Source organism: Piliocolobus tephrosceles, chromosome 2, assembly GCF_002776525.5.
Source record: "Piliocolobus tephrosceles isolate RC106 chromosome 2, ASM277652v3, whole genome shotgun sequence".
NCBI lineage: Eukaryota > Metazoa > Chordata > Mammalia > Primates > Cercopithecidae > Piliocolobus > Piliocolobus tephrosceles.
Genome location: NC_045435.1, coordinates 102,755,105 through 102,775,308, shown reverse-complemented (window position 1 = coordinate 102,775,308; position 20,204 = coordinate 102,755,105). Strand labels below are relative to the sequence as shown.

At 45.4% G+C, this 20,204-nt stretch overlaps 1 protein-coding gene and 1 pseudogene across 1 annotated transcript; both read left to right on the top strand.

Moving 5' to 3' along the window:
• The first annotated feature begins 2,509 nt into the window (after positions 1-2,509).
• Positions 2,510-10,305, top strand: HTR3C (5-hydroxytryptamine receptor 3C). The gene is given in 9 exon segments (XM_023187690.1): positions 2,510-2,574; positions 4,160-4,328; positions 4,753-4,797; positions 5,613-5,722; positions 6,299-6,468; positions 8,163-8,323; positions 9,167-9,371; positions 9,559-9,774; positions 9,881-10,305. Coding segments are annotated over 9 exon segments (1,344 nt in total). The 3' UTR covers positions 10,084-10,305.
• Positions 10,243-20,204, top strand: part of LOC111523190 — a 26,489-nt pseudogene continuing 16,527 nt past the window's right edge.

The following is a 20,204-nucleotide window of genomic DNA, read 5'->3' as shown; positions in this document are numbered from 1 at the left end:
TCTTTCTTTCTTTCTTTCTTTCTTTCTTTCTTTCTTTCTTTCTTTCTTTCTTTCTTTCTTTCTTTCTTCCTCTTTCTTTCTCTCTCTCTCTCTCTCTCTTTTCTTACAGAGTCTTGCTCTGTTGCTCAGGCTGGAACATAGTGGCACCATTATGGCTCGCTGCAGCTTTGACCTCCTGAGGTCAAGCAATTCTCTCACCTCAGCCTCCCAAGCAGTGAGAACTATAAGCACACACCACCACACCTGGCTCATTTTAAAAATTACTTTTTGACCAGGTGCAGTGGCTCACACCTGTAATCCCAGTAATTTGGGTGGCCGAGGCAGGTGGATCACAAGGTCAAGAGCTCGAGACCATCCTGGCCAACATGGTGAAACCCCGTCTCTACTAAAAATACAAAAATTAGCTGGGCGTGGTAGTGCATGCTTGTAGTCCCAGCTACTCGAGAGACTGAGGCAAATAATTGCTTAAACCCAGGAGGCAGAGGTTGCAGTGAGCCGAGATTGCGCCACTGCACTCCAGCCTGAGTGACAGAGCAAGACTCCATCTCAAAAATAAAATAAAATAAAATTACTTTTTGTAGAGTTGGGGTCTCACTATGTTGCCTATGCTGGTCTCAAACTCCTGGGCTCAAGTGGTCTTCCTGCCTCGGCCTCCCAAAGTGGGATTACAGGCGTGAGCCACCGTGCCTGGCCCGGAGCAGGTTTTCTAACAATTCCTCTGTTCCCTTCTCTTCCCCCCTTTCTCGCTCCTTCCACTCCAGTACTTCTAGCCACATTTCTGCTTCTCTTTCTCCCCTCTTTGATTCTTCCTTTCCCTTCAACCTCTGGCTCAGGCTGGCCAAGTTTCCAAATCAGGGAAGAAATTACTTGCAGAGCTGGTAGGTCTGAAGGACTGTGGCTACTGCAAACCTCAAATGGAATCCACTGCAGCCCCCTCCATTTGCCTTCCTACTTTGGGCATCTAAGTCATTTCTGCATTTTTCAGCACTTTCTACTCAGGGCTGTCCTGATCATCGATTCTGAACAAAGTTTCTTTTGTATTCTACATCTGGCCCTTCACCATTTCTGCAAGGAAAAAGTGTCCAAGTCTTTCTGGAAATGTAGCTAAGATACTTGAAATAAAAATGTTCCAATTCATTCATTTGAGCCAATTTTTTTTTTTTTTTTTTTGAGACGGAGTCTCGCTCTGTCGCCCAGGCTGGAGTGCAGTGGCCGGATCTCAGCTCACTGCAAGCTCCGCCTCCCGGGTTTACGCCATTCTCCTGCCTCAGCCTCCCAAGTAGCTGGGACTACAGGCGCCCGCCACCTCGCCCGGCTAGTTTTTTGTATTTTTTTAGTAGAGACGGGGTTTCACCATGTTAGCCAGGATGGTCTCGATCTCCTGACCTCGTGATCCGCCCGCCTCGGCCTCCCAAAGTGCTGGGATTACAGGCTTGAGCCACCGCGCCCGGAATGTGGTGACATAAGACATAATATGAACACATGCCAATAATATTGATGTTAGCTGAGATTACTAGTTTACAATAATGATATGTATTAACACTATTGACAGCACAAAGTATTACTATCTTAATTTTATGACTTCTATTATCATGTAATCAATGCATAGCCTAAAAATTATATAGAGAACATTGGTTTGGGGAGAATAAATCAGAAAGGCAGAGACACTGTAAAGAGGAAATCTAGTTAGGGGCTACTGGAAAAGTACAGACACTAGATGATGAATGCATGAACCAAGCTTTATAATTTGGCATTTGGAACAATTCCACTGTCAACAAAAGCTATAAGATACTTTGGTAAGGGGGCCGGGCTTGGTGGCTCAGGCCTATAATCCCAGTACTTTGGGAGGCCGAGGCGGGGGGATCATGAGGTCAGGAGATCGAGACCATCCTGGCTAACACAGTGAAACCCCATCTCTACTAAAATTACAAAAAAGTAGCCGGGCGTGGTGGCGGGTGCCTATAGTCCCAGCTACTCCGGAGGCTAAGGCAGGAGAATCACTTGAACCAGGGAGGTGGAGGTTGCAGTGAGCTGAGATGGCGCCACTGCACTCCAGCCTGGGCAACAGAGTGAAACTCTGTCTTAAAAAAAAAAAAAAAAAAAGAGAGAGAGATACTTTGGTATTCATAACCAAATCACTAAGTATTGCCACCTTTCCAAATCTGCAGAGTCCCTGGTCTCAGAAGCACACAATCCTAATTTCCCCAGCCCACATTCTCTCATTAAGGCATGTTATTTTGTTTTGGATCTCAGCACACAGCTGCCAAATAGAATGCTTCTCCCCCAGTGTCCGCCCAATTTTCTGCCTGCCTGGAGCCCGGAAGGTGCACCTGGGCAGAGCCAACACAGGACACTTGGTGGGACCTCTCTGGCCACAGGCTCTCACAGGAAGTGGTCACTTGCCATGAGTAGTATTCAAAACCAGCAACCAAGGTGTGGTCTAAGCTCCTTTAAGCTCCAGGGTTTGGGGGCTCCTGGTGAGTCCCCAGAGAAGAGTCCAGAAAGAAGAATGGAAGGAGGGTGGCCTGCAAGTGGGGGTGTCCTCCTCTGCCTCACTGTCAGTCTTCTGCTTCAAGGGAAGATGGGACAAGAACAGGGAAGATCAGAATGTGGTTCTGAGGGACACCTGGGCTCACCTCTAGCACTTGGAGGGCATTCAGAATGAACGTGTTAAATATTTCTTCCATAATGTCTGCGTCCTGATTTCCTTTTGGTGACAGGTAGAAAAACATTTCACTGATGAGTACAAACAGACTTTCTCTATTCCTGCCTGCACAGGGATCTATCAAACCGTCTCATTTCACCACTTCTCCGATTCCACCTTTTCACCAACTTCTGATGCTCCTCTGCCTCAACCTCTTCCCCCCTCCTTGTCTCTGTTTCTCTTGATGTGATATCTATGAGAAGAGTAGCTGCTGATTTTAAACATGCCCTGAGGAAGGGGACAATCTGAGGTGGAAATGAGTAGATATTTAGCTTCCATGAAGTAATATTTGTTCCCAATCTGGGCACATACCTTAAATATTATGGAAAGAGATGGAGATAGAGAGAAGGAGGCAGAGAAAAGAACCATATAATGATGGCAATGGGGCAAAGATGCCACTCAGGTACTACCCAGATGGCTCCCTGGCCATGGCCAAGAGACGATATCTGCACCGGCCTCACTTTGTGGTTTTTTGTTTTTTGTTGTTGTTGATGTTGTTGTTTGTTTTTTGACATGGAGTCTCGCTCTGTCGCCCAGGCTGGAGTGCAGTGGCGTGATCTCGGCTCACTGCAACCTCCGCCTCCCAGGTTCAAGTGATTCTCCTGACTTAGCTTCCTGAATAGTTGGGATTACAGGTGTGTGCCACCACGCCCAGCTGATTTTTGTGTTTTTAGTAGAGATGGGGTTTCACCATGTTGGCGAGGATGGTCTCAATCTCTTGACCTTATGATCCACCCACCTCGGCCTCCCAAAGTGCTGGGATTACAGGCATGAGCCACCGTGCCTGGCACACCGGCCTCACTTTGTGACTGAACAAATGCTGTATGCTCAGTGATGTCACCTCGTGATCCCGATGCTGGAAATAACCCATGAGATAACTGAGGTCACTAAATCTGAGAAGAGCAAAATGAATGCATAGCACTAAGGTAAGCACCTAGTCAGATACCTACCACCTTTCCCATATCTACCTAGTAAGCGCAGTTGTGTAATATGTTTCTTATCCTCTTGATAAATCAGTTCTTGCCTTCAGTAGACCTAAGATCCTAAGAGTTAGAGAGACAAATGCATTAGCATCGATTTTTAGGTGACCTGGACCACAAGTTTTGGGCAGTTCTACTGCTAGGTGAGCCAAGAGCCTTGCGACAAGTACATTAAAGGACTCCTGGAAGTAGCTGCCATTGCACTTAAGCCAAGTTTTCATACAGATTTGGGCAAACTTTGCATGAGGATGAAACAATGGGAATGAGAATAGAGCCCTGACCTCAGCTCACCACATCGACTTCCACCATTTGCCTACCACCCCAGCCCATCATCCCCAACCATGGCCTTGGGAGTCTTGGCATGGGAAGGAGGGGCTCACCTCCTCCTCTCAGTATATCCCCTATTTTGTCTCTCTGCAGAGAGACTCCAGCCCTGGAAATAGAGTCCCTCTCTCACGGAGTCTCTGCTCTCTATAGGAAAAGGTGACGCTTTTACCATCAATTGCTCTGGCTTTGACCAGCATGGGGTTGACCCTGCTGCCTTCCAAGCAGTGTTTGACAGAAAGGCCTTCTGTCCATTCACCAACTACAGCATCCCTACCCGTGTCAACATCTCCTTCACTCTGTCTGCCATCCTGGGAGTGGTGAGATTTAGTTCCTGCATCTTTCCTATGGCTTCTAATAAGGAACGAGGACCCTCTGCCCTGTCAACCCAACATGGCCCTGGCCCCGTGGTGAACAAGAGGTACCCTGGATGGATTTAACACAAGTTAGATGGTTTTCCTATGCAATGGAGAGGCACGAAGAAGAATACTACAGTGATAATTTTTCAGGAAGCCATTTGTCTTTGAATCCTGTCGTTTCTAGAATTCTCTAGAAAAAAGTAGTCTGTATATTAATTAAAATCAGAATTGCCCATAGACACAGGGGAAACAAGTGAGGAAAAGACAATTCAGCATCTGCAACAATGCCTAACCCAATAAATTAGTAAATATTGGTGGGAATATGAAGTGGACATGGGCCAAACCTTTTTACACTAATAATCCTGCATGGAAATTTCCTCGTCAGGATGCACAGCTCTAGCTGCTGACGTCATTCCTGTGGATGGATTTGGTAAGGCAGATTCAACTATCTCCTTCCCACTTCATTTATAATTTTAAGCCTGAGGAGTTAGAAGTGACTTAAAGGGGCCAGGAGCGGTGGCTCACGCCTGTAATCCCAGCACTTTGGGAGGCCGAGGCAGGTGGATCACCTGAGGTCAGGAGTTCGAGACCAGCCTGGCCAACATGGTGAAATCCCATCTCTAATAAAAATACAAAACTTACCTGGGTGTGGTGGCAGGTGCCTGTAATCCCAGCTATTCGAGAAGCTGAGACAGGAGAATTGCTTGAACCGGGGAGGCAGAGGTTGCAGAGAGCCAAGATTGTGCCACTGTACCCCAGCCTAGGTGACAAGAGCGAAACTCCATCTCACACACACACACACAAAAGTGACTTAAGAGTTTTATAGTTCAAACCTCTACCCAAAGTATAACTTTTTCTGGGATCTGGGACAAAATAACTCCATGTAGAATTGGACTCACCATGGGAACCCAAACCTCCCTGGGAATCTTAGGAAGGAAGAAATAGCAACTCAAAAAAAAAAAAAAAAGAAAAAAAAAAGGCTAAGTGGTTGCAGGCCAACATATTGGTGTGGTCCTAGCTCCAAGTGATTTTAGGCCATATTTAATATCTACCTGGCAAAAGGCTATCAAGGGGCACTTTTCTGGTGACACCTTGTTAAATCAAGAAAGCAGGGTTTAGGCTGTAGTCATTAGGGTCACAAATGGGAGTGGGAGGATCAAGGTGTAAAGAAGAATGGAAAGAGAAGAGAGGCCGACAAGAGAAGCTCACTGTCACTCACCTCTGTCCCTCACTGCCCTGATACAGGTGTGGGACAATTCTTTCATTAGTTGAAACCCAAAAGAGTGTGTTGGCATCAATAAACTCACGGTATTAGCTGAAAACCTGTGGCTCCCAGACATCTTCATCGTGGAATCGTGTGTATCCAGGCTGGGGAAGCCAGCATGAAACCTCATCTGCCGAGAATAGCCTAGGGTCAGCACAGGGCATGGGGCCACCAAAAGATTCAGGCACACAGTCTCGACGAACCGACTTCCACAAATTACTACAAGTAGAAGAGGCGAGAGAGTGACATTAAAGAAAGAGCCCAGGGCCAGGCGCGGTGGCTCACGCCTGTAATCCCAGCACTTTGGGAGGCCGAGGTAGGTGGATCACCTGAGGTCAGGAGTTCGAGACCAGCCTGACCAACATGATGAAACCATATCTCTAATAAAAATACAAAATTAGCCAGGTGTGGTGGTGGGCGCCTGTAATTCCAGCTAATCGGGAGGCTGAGGCAGGAGAATTGCTTGAACCTGGGAGGCAGAGGTTGCAGTGAACCGAGACAGCCACTGAACTCCAGCCTGGGAAACAAGAGTGAAACTTTGTCTCAAAAACAAAAAATAAATAAAAAGAGAAAGAGCCTAGAAGGAGAGCACAGCAGGGGAGACCCCGGAAGGAAGGGAGACAAGAGCTGATTAAGGCTCTATCTCTTCCCTTCCTTCCCCAAACAGCATGGATGTGTCTCAGACGCCTTCGAGTCTCACTGCCTATATCAACAGTGAAGGTCAAATAAAGTACGATAAGCCAATGAGGGTGACCAGCATCTGCAACTTGGACATCTTCTACTTCCCTTTTGACCGACAGAACTGTACCTTCACCTTCAGTTCTTTCCTCCACACAGGTAAGTGTGACACCTTTTGGTAGCTGTTTAAGATTCAGGGAAAGACATTTGAGTGGTGTAGGTATCGTTAGAAAAGGTTTTGGATCAGTGTTGCTCCACTCTGGTGGCCTATCAAAGCTTTTTGAAAATACCAGTAACTGTCCAGGCACAGTAGCTCATACTGTAATCTCAGCACTTTGGGAGGCAAAGGCAGGACGAACGCTTGTGCCCAGGAGTTTGAGACCAGCCTGGGCAACATAGTGAAACCTCGATCTCTACAAAATATAAAAAGAATTAGCCCCAGCTACTTGGGAGGCTGAGGCAGGAGGATCATTTGAGCCACAGAGGCTGAGGCTGCAGTCAGCTGCGATTGCACACTGCATTCCAGCCTGAGTGACAGAGTGAGACTCTGTTTTTAAAACAAAAAACAGGGCCGGGTGCGGTGGCTTATGCCTGTAATCCCAGCACTTTGGGAGACCGAGGCAGGCGGATCACAAGGTCAGGAGATTGAGACCATCCTGGCTAACACAGTGAAACTGTGTTTGCAAAAATAGAAAAAAAAAAAAAAAAAAAAAAATTAGCCAGGCATGGTGGCGGACGGCTGTAGTCCCAGCTACTTAGGAGGCTGAGGTGGGAGAATGGTGTGACCTGGGAGGCAGAGCTTGCAGGGAGCCGAGATCGCGCCACTGCACTCCAGCCTGGGCAACAGAGCAAGACTCCGTCTCCAAAAAGAAAAAAAAAAAAACAGGCCGGGCGCAATGGCTCACATCTGTAATCCCAGCGCTTTGGGAGGCCAAGACAGGCAGATCATGAGGCAGGAGATCCAGACCATCCTGGCTAACACAGTGAAACCCCGTCTCTACTAAATATACAAAAAATTAGCCGGGCATAGTGGCGGGCGCCTGTAATCCCAGCTACTAGGGAAGTTGAGGCAGGAGAATGGTGTGAAACTCGGGAGGGAGAGGTTGCAGTGAGCCGAGATGCACCACTGCACTCCAGCCTGGGCGACAGAGCGAGCCTCTGTCTCAAAAACAAAACAAAACAAAAACAAAAACAAAAACAAAATCCTAATAACTGCACATCACCCCAGATGCCAATTAAATTGTCCCAGGTGGGGCCCAGGTGATGCTAACATGCAGACAGGGTTAAGAACTGCTGCTTTACAAGCTGGGTGGCCCTTGTGCCAAATGAGGCCCAGCTGACTCTGAGCTGCTGCACACCTATAATTTTTAGCTCAAATCTTTTAACTCTAATAGCTAACACACTTAAAAACTGGTAAATTAATATAACCAAATGCCACCAGGTGTCATGTGGCAGATTTGGATAAACTAAAACCATCAAAATGGGCATGCATATCATTATTAAAATATTGAGCTCTTCAAGCTTGATTCCACTAAAACACCACCATACAACTGAGGGACTGAGAAGGAAAATAGGAATGACTCCAAAAGTTCTTGACTCACATTTGAGTCATATCCAATATTCCCATAATGAACTAGATTCACTCTTGTTTTCAACAACAAAAGAAATTAATGCTGCTGCCCACACACATATGAATTGCTAGTCAGGTAACCCACTTCTGAGAAAACCAGAATACCTTGCTTTAAAAGGACAGAGGAAAATTTGTTTTAGAAGCTCAGTGGGGGAGGAATCGAATTTCTTGGGCAGGAGGCTTGGGAAAACGTCTGCAATGAGCTGACCGGCCTCCCTTCCAGTGGACGGCATGCTTCTGGGCATGGACAAGGAGGTGTGGGAGATCACAGACACGTCTCGCAACGTCATCCGAACCCAGGGGGAGTGAGAGCTCTTGGGCATCAACAAGGCCACCCCAAAGATGTCCACAGGCAACAACCTATATGACCAGATCATGTTCTATGTGAGTCCAGGGGTCCCTGTTTGACTTCTGATCCCAGCAGCTTCGTGATTGTCCTCTTGACCTAATGCTCTTTGGGAAGTGAAAAAGAAGCTCCAGGCCAGGAGCCATGCGTGGTTCACACCTGTAATCCCAACACTTTGGGAGGCCGAGGTGGGCGGATCACCTGAGGTCAGGAGTTCAAGACCAGCCTGGCCAACATGGTGAAACCCCGTCTCTACCAAAAAAAAAAAAATTAGCCAGGTGTGGCGGTACATGCCTGTAGTTCCAGCTACTTGGGAGGCTGAGACAGGAGAATCACTTGAACCCAAGAGGTGGAGACTGTAGTGAGCTGAGATAGTGCCCCTGCACTCCAGCCTGGGCAAGATAGTGAGACTCTGTCTCAAAAAAAAAAAAAAAAGAAAGCTCCAGAGGGTTGGGCGCCTGCTCCCCACTGCCCCATCTACCTAATTACCCTGAAGCAGGATCCCCAAGGCCTCCCCCGCTCCCCATTCACCCACTCCTCATTCACCCGCTCCTGCTCTGGAGAGGGGAGGAATGGCTGGACTGTAATAAGCCCTGCCACTCAGAATGGAACAGCTCACCCCTACTGCTCACAATGACTTCAAGGGTCCACTTGCACCTAAAATTCTACAGTCATTGTGTTCCTAGTAGGTTAAAAATGAATGCAAATTAGACAACAAATCAGAGGCCCCTATGTAGACGAGCACAATTAAATGCGCAAATGTTACTTAGAAAGATCGTCCCCAGCAGCCTCACAGCACATTGGCAAGGATTAGGGATCAGATATACAAATTGAGCCCTCTGCCATCTATTTATTTGCCATCTTCTCTGGTCTCTCTCCAGGTGGCCATCAGACACAGGCCCAGCCTCTACATCATAAACCTGCTGGTGCCCAGTAGCTTTCTGATTGCCATTGACGCCCTCAGCTTCTACCTGCCAGCAGAGAGCAAGAATCACGCCCCATTCAAGATAACGCTTCTGCTGGGCTGCAACATCTTCCTGCTCATGATGAATGACTTGCTTCCTGCCAGTGGCAACCCCCTCATCAGTATGGCTCCTCCCACTTTCGGGAGGAGAAAAGGCACCCAGGGCCAGGGAGGAGGGCCAGGAGAAATGGTTGCTGCTCCGCCGAAGGAAGGAAGGGGCTGTGAAAGAAGATTGGATTTAGGAAAGAGGCATGAGAAATACTTACAGATCAATTTGCCTGGTTTACTTATAATGTGTTCTGCCCTCAGATGTCTACTTCGCCCTGTCCCTCTCCCTGATGGTAGTCAGCCTGCTGGAGACCGTCTTCATTACCTACCTGCTGCACGTGGCCACCACCCAGCTGGCACCCATGCCTCGGTGGCTCCACTCCCTGCTGCTCCACTGCACCAGCTCAGGGAGATGCTGTCCCACTGCGCCCCAGAAGGGAAATAAAGGCCTGGGTCTCACCCTCACCCACCTGCCTGGTGAGGGAAGTCAGCACTGCCCATACTCGCCCTTCACACAGGGCCCCACACTCCTCTAATCCTGTCCCCTTCCCACGTCGTGACTGAGCCTCTGTCCTCTCCACAGGCACAAAGGAGGCGGGGGAGTTAACAGGGAAGCAGCTGGGACCCAGAGAGACCGAGCTAGATGGGGGCTCAGGATGCACAAAGACCCAGCTAATGCAGCAGTGGGTGCAGTTCAGCCACGCGATAGACACCCTGCTCTTCCGCCTCTACTTGTTCTTCATGGCCTCCTCCATCTTTACTGTCATCGTCCTCTGGAACACCTAGGCAGACATCCCCCCTCTCTGGCAAACCACAGCTTGGAGTTTCTGTTGGTCTTGGACAGCCAGACTCACTTTCCTAATCTTAGCCACTTATCCCCAGTGACTACCATGTCCCCTTCTAAACTCCAAAAACTACAACACAGCACTACCAAGCAGGTTCGGGATGGCCCTGGACAATTTCCTGTCTGTTGCTCAGGCTGCTTATTCCTGCTCACCTTCAGTCTCCCTGAGCTACCACCTAACTCCTCAATCCCTGATCAATGGAAGTCCAGGTCAGTGGAGTCTCTCCTTGATTGATCACCCCAATAAACAACTTTCCAGGAAGCACTGACTCTTCAGTTTATTTGTTTGTTTATTTATTTATTTATTGAGACAGAGTCTTGCTCTGTCACCCAGGCTGGAGTGCAGTGGTGCCATCTCAGCTCACTGCAACCTCTACCTCCCAGACTCAAGTGATTCTCATATCTCAGCCTCCCGAGTAGCTGGGATTACAGGAGCACACCATCACACCCAGGTAATTTTTGTATTTTTAGTAGAGACGGGGTTTCGCCATGTTGGCCAGGCTGGTCTGGAACTCCTGACCTCAAGTGTTCTGCTTGCCTCGGCCTCCCAAAGTGCTGGGATTACAAGCGTGAGCCACCTCGTCCAGCCCTCTTCGTTATATTTATTACAAACCCTGGGGTGGAGACTCCTCTTGCAGAAGCTTTGATACTTCCCCCTAAGCAGGTGTAATTTGATGTGATTTTAAGGGTTTTAGACACTTTCAGAATTTTATAAGAATAAGAAAGCCAAGTCTTATTTGCAAGAAATTATTTCATTTGCAATAAAATATTTACAAATGCAGTGTTCCTTTCAGCAACCATTTCTTTTTCACTTTCCTTCACTTCTCATTCCTGAAATTGCTCTTTAAAATAAATCATACATTATGTCATTCTTTTTTATTCTAACAGGTTTCTCTTACTCCATAACATCAAACAGAGTGGGATTTCTAAATATGCGTGCTTGAGGCTGGGTGGCTCATGCCTATAATCCCAGTACTTTAGGATGCCAAGGAGAGAGGCCAGGAGTTTGAGACCAGCCTGGGCAACAAAGCGAGATCTTGTCTCTACAAAAATAATAATTAACAAATTAATTAATTAAAAATTAGCCAGGTGCAATGGTACATGCCTATAGTCCTAGCTACTTGAGGGACTAAGGTAGAAGGATCGCTTGAGCCCAGTTCAAAGTTACAGGGAGCCATGATCACACCCTTGCAATCCAGCTTGGGCAATGGAGCAAGAACCAGTCTCTTAAAAATAAAATAAAACCAAAAAAAAGATTTTTTAAGTTCCCTGTTAATAGTAGTTCACAGCAGGGCTCGGTAGCTCATGCCTGTAATCCTAGCACTTTGGGAGGCTGAGGCGGGCGGATCTCAAGGTCAGGAGTTCGAGACCAGTCTGGCCAATATGGTGAAACCCCATCTCTACTAAAAATACAAAAACTAGCTGGGCATGGTGGTGTGCACCTGTAGTCCCAGCTACTTTGGAGGCTGAGGCAGAAGAATTGATTGAGCCTGGAAGGCGGAGGTTGCAATGAGCCGAGATTGTGTCACTGTACTCCAGGCTGGGTGACAGAGCAAGACTCTGTCTCAAAAAAAAAAAAAAAAAAAAAAGTAGTTCACACTTTCATCAGCAGCTATAATCGTGGGAGAATTCTAATAGCTAGCTGTGAGCAAGACCCTGAGGTGAAACAGAAATTGAAAGGGAAAGTCAAAAAACACCAGAGACAAATTTCTGGATATTTCAATTGGATAAACACATTTCAGGGATTTATTTGTTTACCCTTCTGCCTCCCCTAAGAGTGTGCTTTCATAAAGATCAGGGTCAATGTCTCATCCATTTTTATAGTTTAGCGCATGGTACCACATCTGGCACATCATGGATACTCAATACAGACTTGGGTTTTTTTGTTTTTTTCTTTCCAGCTTTTAGGTTCAAGGGGTACATGTGAAGGTTTGTTACCTGGGTAAATTACATATCGCAGGGGTTTGGTGTACAGATAATATTGTCATCCAGCTTAATATCCGATAGGTAGTTATTTTTTGTTTGTTTGGGTTTTTTTTTTTTTTCTATTTTTTTGTTGTTGTTGTTGAGATGGAGTTTTGCTCTTGTTGCCCAGGCTGGGGTGCAATGGCATGATCTTGGCTCATGGCAACCTCCACTTCCCGGGTTCAAGCTATTCTCCTGCCTCAGCCTCCCAAGTAGCTGAGATTACAGGCATGCACTACCATGCCCGGTTAGTTTTGTATTTTTAGTAGAGATGTGGTTTCTCCATGTTGGTCAGGCTGGTCTCAAACTCCTGACCTCAGGTGATCCGCCTGCCTTGGTCTCCCAAAGTGCTGGGATTACAGGTGTGAGCCACCATGCCCGGCCACCTGATAGGTAGTTTTTCAATCATCATCCTCCCCCCACCCTCCATCCTCAAGTAGGCCCCAGTGTCTATTGTTCCCTTCTTCGTGTCCATGTGTATTCAGTATTTAGCTCCCGCTTATAAGTGGGAACATGAAGTACTTGGTTTTCTTTTTCTTTTTGAGATGGAGTCTCGCTCTGTTGCCGGGCTGGAGTGCAGTGGCACGATCTCAGTTCACTGCAACCTCCACCTCCCCAGTTCAAGCGATTCTCCTGCCTCAGCCTCCCAAGTAGCTGGGACTACAGGCGCCCGCCAACATGCCCAGCTAATTTTTTGTATTTTCAATAGAGACAGGGTTTCACCATGTTGGCCAGGATGATCTCAATCTCTTGACCTCGTGATCCACCCACCTCAGCCTCCCAAAGTGCTCGGATTACAGGCGTGAGCCAATGTGCCCGGCCTTTACAAGCACCCACCACTACGCCCAGCTAATTTTGTATTTTTAGTAGAGACAAGTTCTCACCATGTTGGTCAGGCTGGTCTCAAACTCCTGACCTCAGGTGATCCACCTGTCTCGGCCTCCGAAAGTGTTGGGATTACAGGCCTGAGCCACTGCGCTTGGCAGTACTTAGTTTTCTGTTCCTGTGTTAATTCTCTTAAGATAAGGCCTCCAGCTCCATCCATGTTTCTGCAAAGGCCATTATCTCCTTTTTTATGACTGTGTAGTATTCCATGTGCACATGCACCGTATTTTCTTTATCCAGTCCACCATTGATGTGCTTCTAGGTTGATTCCATGTCTGCTATTGTGAATAGTCCTAAAACGAACATACATTTGCATGTGTCTTTATGGTAGAATGATTTACATTCATTTGAGTATATATCTGTGATAGAATTGCTGGGTCAAATGGTAGCTCTATTTTAAGTTCTTTGAGACATCTCCACACTGCTTTCCACAGTGGCTGAACTAATTTACATTCCCACCAGCAGCATATACATGTTCTCTTTCCTCCACAACCTCTCCAGCATCTGTTATTTTTTTCCAACTTTTACATAACAGCCAATCTGACTGGAGTGAGATGATATGTCATTGTAGTTTGGATTTGCATTTCCCTAACGCTTAGTGATATTGAGCATTTTCTCACATGCTTCTTGGCCATACATGTGTCTTCTTTTGAGAAGTGAATACAGCCTTGTTGAATGAGTAAATGTGTGAATGAATGCTAGCCAGCCAAAATCCACATTTTACTAGCTCTAACTGTAAATCCCTTCCCAACATATTTTATTTTATTTTCTTTATCGAATGTGGAAAATTAACGCAACACATCTTTATGTGTCAACTATCTCTGAGTTCTTGAAGATGTTACTTATATCCTGGCAAAGGCATTTCTGATATCAGATTCTCTTGTTTCCTTCTTTCTATTACTTGGAACATATTTCCCACTCAGAAACTTAATTGGTTTTTGCCAATAACTTAAAATGAAGAATGTCTATTAAGCCACTGAGGAATTTCAAATTTCTTAAGATCACTTTTTTATCATTTATTTTCCTTCCCCATTTCCACGTTTATATTTCTCTAGATGTCATCTTGTGATTTTTTTCATACATATGCAACTTGAGGTTTTCCGTGCTAAGACTATTGTTTGACAATGCCCTTTGCAAAAGAACATTCTGCTGATATGTTCAGGTGGAAGTGAGACTTGTGGGGTAAAACATGACCTGACAATGAGGCAAAATACATTAAACTACTACTAGCCAACATAGGTCAGCAGGAACATTAGCGGTGTTTCACAGTTTGGGAGGGAATGGTTCTGGTTTCTGATATCTCTCATTTTAAAAAAGAGAAAACGAGAGGTGTAGTGGCTCATGCGTGTAATCCCAAAACTTTGGAAGGCCTCGGCGGGAAGATTGCTTCAGCCCAGGAGTTTGAGATCAGCCTGGGCAACATAACAAGACTTCTTCTCTACAACAGCGACAACAACAAACAAAAATCAGCTGGGCATGGTGGTGTGTACCTGCAGTCCCAGTTACTTGAGGGGCTGAGGTGGGAGGATCGCTTGAGCCCAGGAGGTCTACAGTGCAGTGCGCTGTGATCGCCCCACTGCACTCCAGCCTTGGCGACAGAGGGAGACTCCATCTCAATAAAGAAATAAATAAATATACACACACACGCACGCGCGCACACACACACACACACAGTAGCCCTTGTGATCATAACTTTATTTTTTGTCCTCTATTTTTTATTAAAAACTTCTGTAGGTGTGTACATTGGAAATTTATGAACTCTGTAAAAATCAGACAATTGGCCCTGGATACACGACTCTCATCAAATGCTTGATTATTGTCTAACTTCTTGGGTAATTTCTTCTCATGTCCCACTCTTTCCTTTCCTTGGCAGCATCTAGGGTCATGCTCACAACCTCTTCATTGTCTCATTGTTTATTTTCTTTCTATTCTTTTTTTTTTTCCATGGAGTCTTGCTCTAACTGCCAGACTGGAGTGCAGTGACGTGATCTTGGCTCACTGCAACCTCCACCTCCCGGGTTCAAGTGATTCTCCTGCCTCAGCATCCCAAGTAGCTGGGATTACAGGCATCTGCCACCAGGCCTGGCTAATTTTTTTTTTCTTTAGTAGAGACGGGGTGTCACCACGTTGGTCAGGCTGGTTTTGAACTCCTGACCTCTGGTGATCCAGCCGCCTTGGCCTCCCAAAGTGTTGGGATTACAGGCATGAGCCACCATGCCTAGCCTATTTTCTTATTATTTAAATAATTCTCAGAAGACTTTCTCCAAGAATAATTTCTTCCTACTTATTCTTTCGGTAGTTCATATATCTGACCATTCTTACGGTATGTTTTTTGGGTTTTTTTGTTTTTTTGTTTTGTTTTGTTTTGAAACAGAGTCTCACTCTGTCGCCCAGGCTGGAGTGCAATGGTGTGATCTTGGCTCACCGCAACCTCTGCTTCCTGGGTTCAAGCAATTCTCCTTCTACAGCCTCCCGACTAGCTGGATTACAGGCGTGCACCACAATGCCCAGCTAATTTTTTTAATACTTTTAGTGGAGACAGAGTTTTGCCATGTTGGCCAGACTGGTCTCAAACTCCTGACCTCAAGTGATCCACCTGCCTCGGCCTCCCTAAGTGCTGGAATTACAGGCATGAGCCACCACATCTGGCCTCCTAGGGTATGTTTTTGTCTCATCATTATCTTTGATTCCTTCCATCTTCTAGAAATTCAAAATGTCTATGGACAATACCGTATTTCACACTTATCCCCTCTCTTCTTTCATCTCTGTTTGTTTATCTGAAAACCAAGCTCATTTGTCTGCTCTTCACCACCACTCCCTCTCCCTCTCCCTCTCTCCTTCCTCCATTACTCTTCCTGACTTTTTCCTTTTCTTTTCTTTTTCTTTTTCTTTTTCTTTTTTTTTTTTTTTTGAGACAGTTTCACTCTTGTTGTCCAGGCTGGAGTGCAGTGGTACAATCTTGGCTCACTGCAACCTCTGCCACCCGGGTTCAAGCGATTCTCCTGCTCAGTCTCCCAAGTAGCTGGGATTACAGGCACCTGCCACTGCACCTGGCTAACTTTTTGTAGTTTTTGTAGAGACAGGGTTTTACCATGTTGGCCAGGCTGGTCTTGAACTCCTGACCTCGTGATCCACCCTCCTCAGCCTCCCAAAGTGCTGGGATTACAGGCATGAGCCACTGTGCCTGGCCCCTGTATTTTTCCTTACATCAACCCTTTCACTATCATTTCTCCTTAATGATTTCACTAGCTTGTTGCAAACCTCTCATCCACATCTGGCATTTAGGAAAACTCGTCTATATCGTCATCCTTAATAATTCAAAGGTGATGCTCATGATATTGATTATTCCATATATATGGCATAGATGTCAAAATCTATACAAAATAAGTAGCACTTAAAATACACTATGATGGCCAGGCACGGTGGCTCATGCCTGTAATCCTAGCACTTTGGGAGGCCGAGGGGAGCGGATCACCTGAGGCCAGGAGTTTGAAACCAGCCTGACCAAAATGGTGAAACCCTGTCTTTACTAAAATACAAAAAATTAGCCGAGCGTGGTGGCGGGTGCCTATAATCCCAGCTACTCAGGAGGCTAAGGCAGGAGAATTGCTTGAACCTAGGAGGCAGAGGTTGCAGTGAGCCAAGGTCGGGCCACTGCACTTCAGCCTGGGTGATCAAGTGAGACTCCTTCTCAAAAATAAATAAATAAATAAATAAAAATAAAAAATAAACAAAATAAAATACACCATAAGAATGTTCTACTACTTGTGAGGCCATCTGTTGCAAGGAACACCGGTAGGTTTACAGCTTCTTACAAGCAAGCATGATGACTTATAAAGGTGCAACTCAGGAGATAGAAGATAAACACAATTAGGAAATAAGTCATTCTTTAAGATTCTTCCCTTCAGGGTAATTTGGTAATTCTGTCAAATTATCCAAAGCCAACATTTTCCAGATCTGAGTCCCTTTTTACTCCCTAGCTTTTGCTACACACACTGTTTTTTTTTTTTTTTTTGGGAGACAGACTCTTGCTCTGTCGCCCAGGCTGGAGTGCAGTGGTGTGATCTCGACTCACTGTAACCTCCGCCTCCCAGATTCAAGTGATTCTTGTGCCTCAGTCTCCCAAATAGCTGGGATTACAGGCGTGTACCACCACATCTGCTAATATTTTTTTTTTTTTTTTTTAGTAGAGACGGGGTTTCACCATGTTGGCCAGGCTGGTCTCTTAACTCCTGACCTAGGTAATCCACCCACCTCGGCTTTCCAAAGTGCTGGAATTACAGGCGTGAGTCACTGCACCCAGCCGTGATCCTTTCTTTCCTTTCCCTCTTTCTTTTTTTTTTTTCTTTTGAGATGGAGTCTCGCTCTGTCACCCAGGCTGGAGTGCAATGGCGCCATCTCAACTCACTACAAGCTCCGTCTTCCGGGTTCAAGCCATTCTCCCGCCCCAGCCTGCTGAGTAGCTGGGACTACAGGTTCCTGCCACCACGCCCAGCTATTTTTTTTTTTTTTTGTATTTTTGTATTTTTAGTAGAAACAGGGTTTCACCGTGTTAACCAGGATGGTCTCGATCTCCTGACCTTGTGATCTGCTCGCCTCAGCCTCCCAAAGTCCTGGGATTACAGGCGTGAGCCACTGCGCCCAGCTAGCTGGCTCTTTTCTTTTTTCTTTTCTTTTCTTTTCTTTTCTTTTCTTCTTTCCTTTCCTTCCTTCCTTCCTTCCTTCCTTCCTTCCTTCCTTCCTTCCTTCCTTTCTTTCCTTCTTTCTTTCTTCCTCCTTCCTTCTTCCTTCTTTCCCTCCCTCCCTCCTTCTTTCTTTCGCTCCCTCCCTCCCTTCCTTCCTTCCTTCCATCCATCCTTCCTTCCTTCCTTCAAGGAGTCTCACTCTGTAGCCCAACCTGAAGTGCTATGGTGTGCAGTGGCGTGATTTCGGCTCACTGCAACCCCTGCCTCCCAGGCTCAAGCAGTTCTCTTGCCTCAGTCTCCCAAGTATCTGGGATTACAGGCGCCTGCCACCACTCCCAACTAATTTTTTGTATTTTAGTAGAGATGGGGTTTCACCATGTTGAATATTTCACGAACTCCTGACCTCAGGTGATCTGCCCACCTTGGCCACCCAAAGTACTGGGATTATAGGAATGAGCCACCGCGCATGGTCTCCACACTTTTTAATCATACTCTTCACTAGACACCAGGGGAGCCGTAGTTCTATCTGCTTGCCTATTTTCTACTCTGGCAAAAGTGAAAAGCATACCCCTTGTCTATAACCTCCTAGTTGCTAAGCAAAGATCTACTTAGATCCCCAGTTTGAGGGATCTTAAGTACTTTCTTTTAACTCTTCTCTGCCTTACAGCAGATTCCATCTTTCATGCATTATCTGAGCCACTCCGAGACACTTAGTCACCCAAAGCAGTTTCTTATTTCAACAATCATTCTTTTTTTTTTGAGACAATATTTCACTCTTGTTGCCCAGGCTAGAGTGCAAAGCATGATCTCGACTCACTGCAACCTCTGCCTTCCGGGTTCAAGCGATTCTCCTGCCTCAGCCTTTGGAGAAGCTGGGATTACCGGCGCCCACCACCACACTCAGCTAATTTTTGTATTTTTTAGTAGAGACAGGGTTTCACCATGTTGGCCAGGTTGGTCTCTTTAACACATGAGCTCAAGTGATTCACCTGCCTTGGCCTCCCAAAGTGCTGGGATTACAGGTGTGAGCCACCATGCCTAGCCTACATTCAGTCATTCTTAACCCATATTTTGAATCATTAATCCAGTCTTTTAATATACTAGGTGCAACGCACAGCAGGCATACCAAAACATCAGATGCAACAAGAAAAGTTTTTGTTCCATCACTTGATTATTTTTTATTTGAACTTTTTCTTGCAATATAACACATGTACAGAAAAGTATGCAAATCATATAGGTCAATGAATTATTCACTCAGTGAATTATTAATATGGACCACACTTGTATAACCACCACCCAAGTAAAGAAATAGACCAACTCTTGGGAAAACCCCCTTTGGGACAATCATTGTCTTATTCATACTTTCCAAAGCTAGTCACTAACCTGACATCTAAATTAGTTTAGCCAGTTTTCAGATTTTGTATAAATGGTATTACAGTATTATTCTTTTGTGTCTGACTTTATTTACTCAAAATTATGTTTGTGAGATTTATCCATGTTGTTGTGAGTGGTAAGTTTGTTCATAGTCGTCGTCGTATAGTTTTTCACTTTATTTTTTGACTAGCAATTATAGTCTTATTTGTGGAACTAACTTACTCAATCTTACATTAGATTCAAGTCATCACTCATTAAAATCACTGCTCATTTATTGATGTTAAAAGAACATTGGCAGATTGTCTTCAGCCATGCATGAAACTAGAGAAATTAATTTTACTTGCTTATCTTCCCTTTATATTTTCAGTTCTATGCATTTGGGTGTGATACCTTCAATCGTTTTTGTAAGAAGGAAGGGAATGAATAAGCTAGTAAATACAGACATTCAAAGACCGCAGATGTAACACTGAAGAACTGCCAAGTTTTAAATATTTTTGCAATACCAGTTACTACATTCAGATGATCAACAAACTTATAGATGAACTGTATTTCAAATGTTAATTGATAAAATCAATAGTTTGGAATTCAGAACGTGCTTTCCATAGAAACACATTTTAAGCAGTATTCAATAAACAAATTAGAATATTTAAAAGTCTATTTTACCCACAAGGCAGCTGAAACACCATATATGTGCAATAAAAAAAAAGTCAAATAAGTTAAAATGCTGTTTCAAAACTGAAAATGAAACAAGTCAAATCAATAAAATGGGATAAAAAATTGTTGTAAATTTTTATGTTTGAGGAAAAGCAGACTTGGTTAGAGGAGACTGGAGTTGGTGCCCAGTGAGAGAATACATGGCATGCACCCAGGTGAGGTCAACCAGCTAGGTCCCAACCAATCCCACTCCACCCCACATATCCATTCCAAGGTGCCTAAGTATCCACCTATGGCCCTAGTCTGGACAAACGCCAGCCCTGAGGGAGAGAGGTAGATCAAAGTAGACACAGAATTTCTACAACTCCCGCCGTATCTTTCCTCACCCCCAACCACAAGAGTCTAAAAATATGGTGAAGATAAACCCAATGATGAAACAGTAGTCAGAGAAAAATCAGACAAACTTAGAACCAAACTACAAGTAAGAGTCACATTCCAAA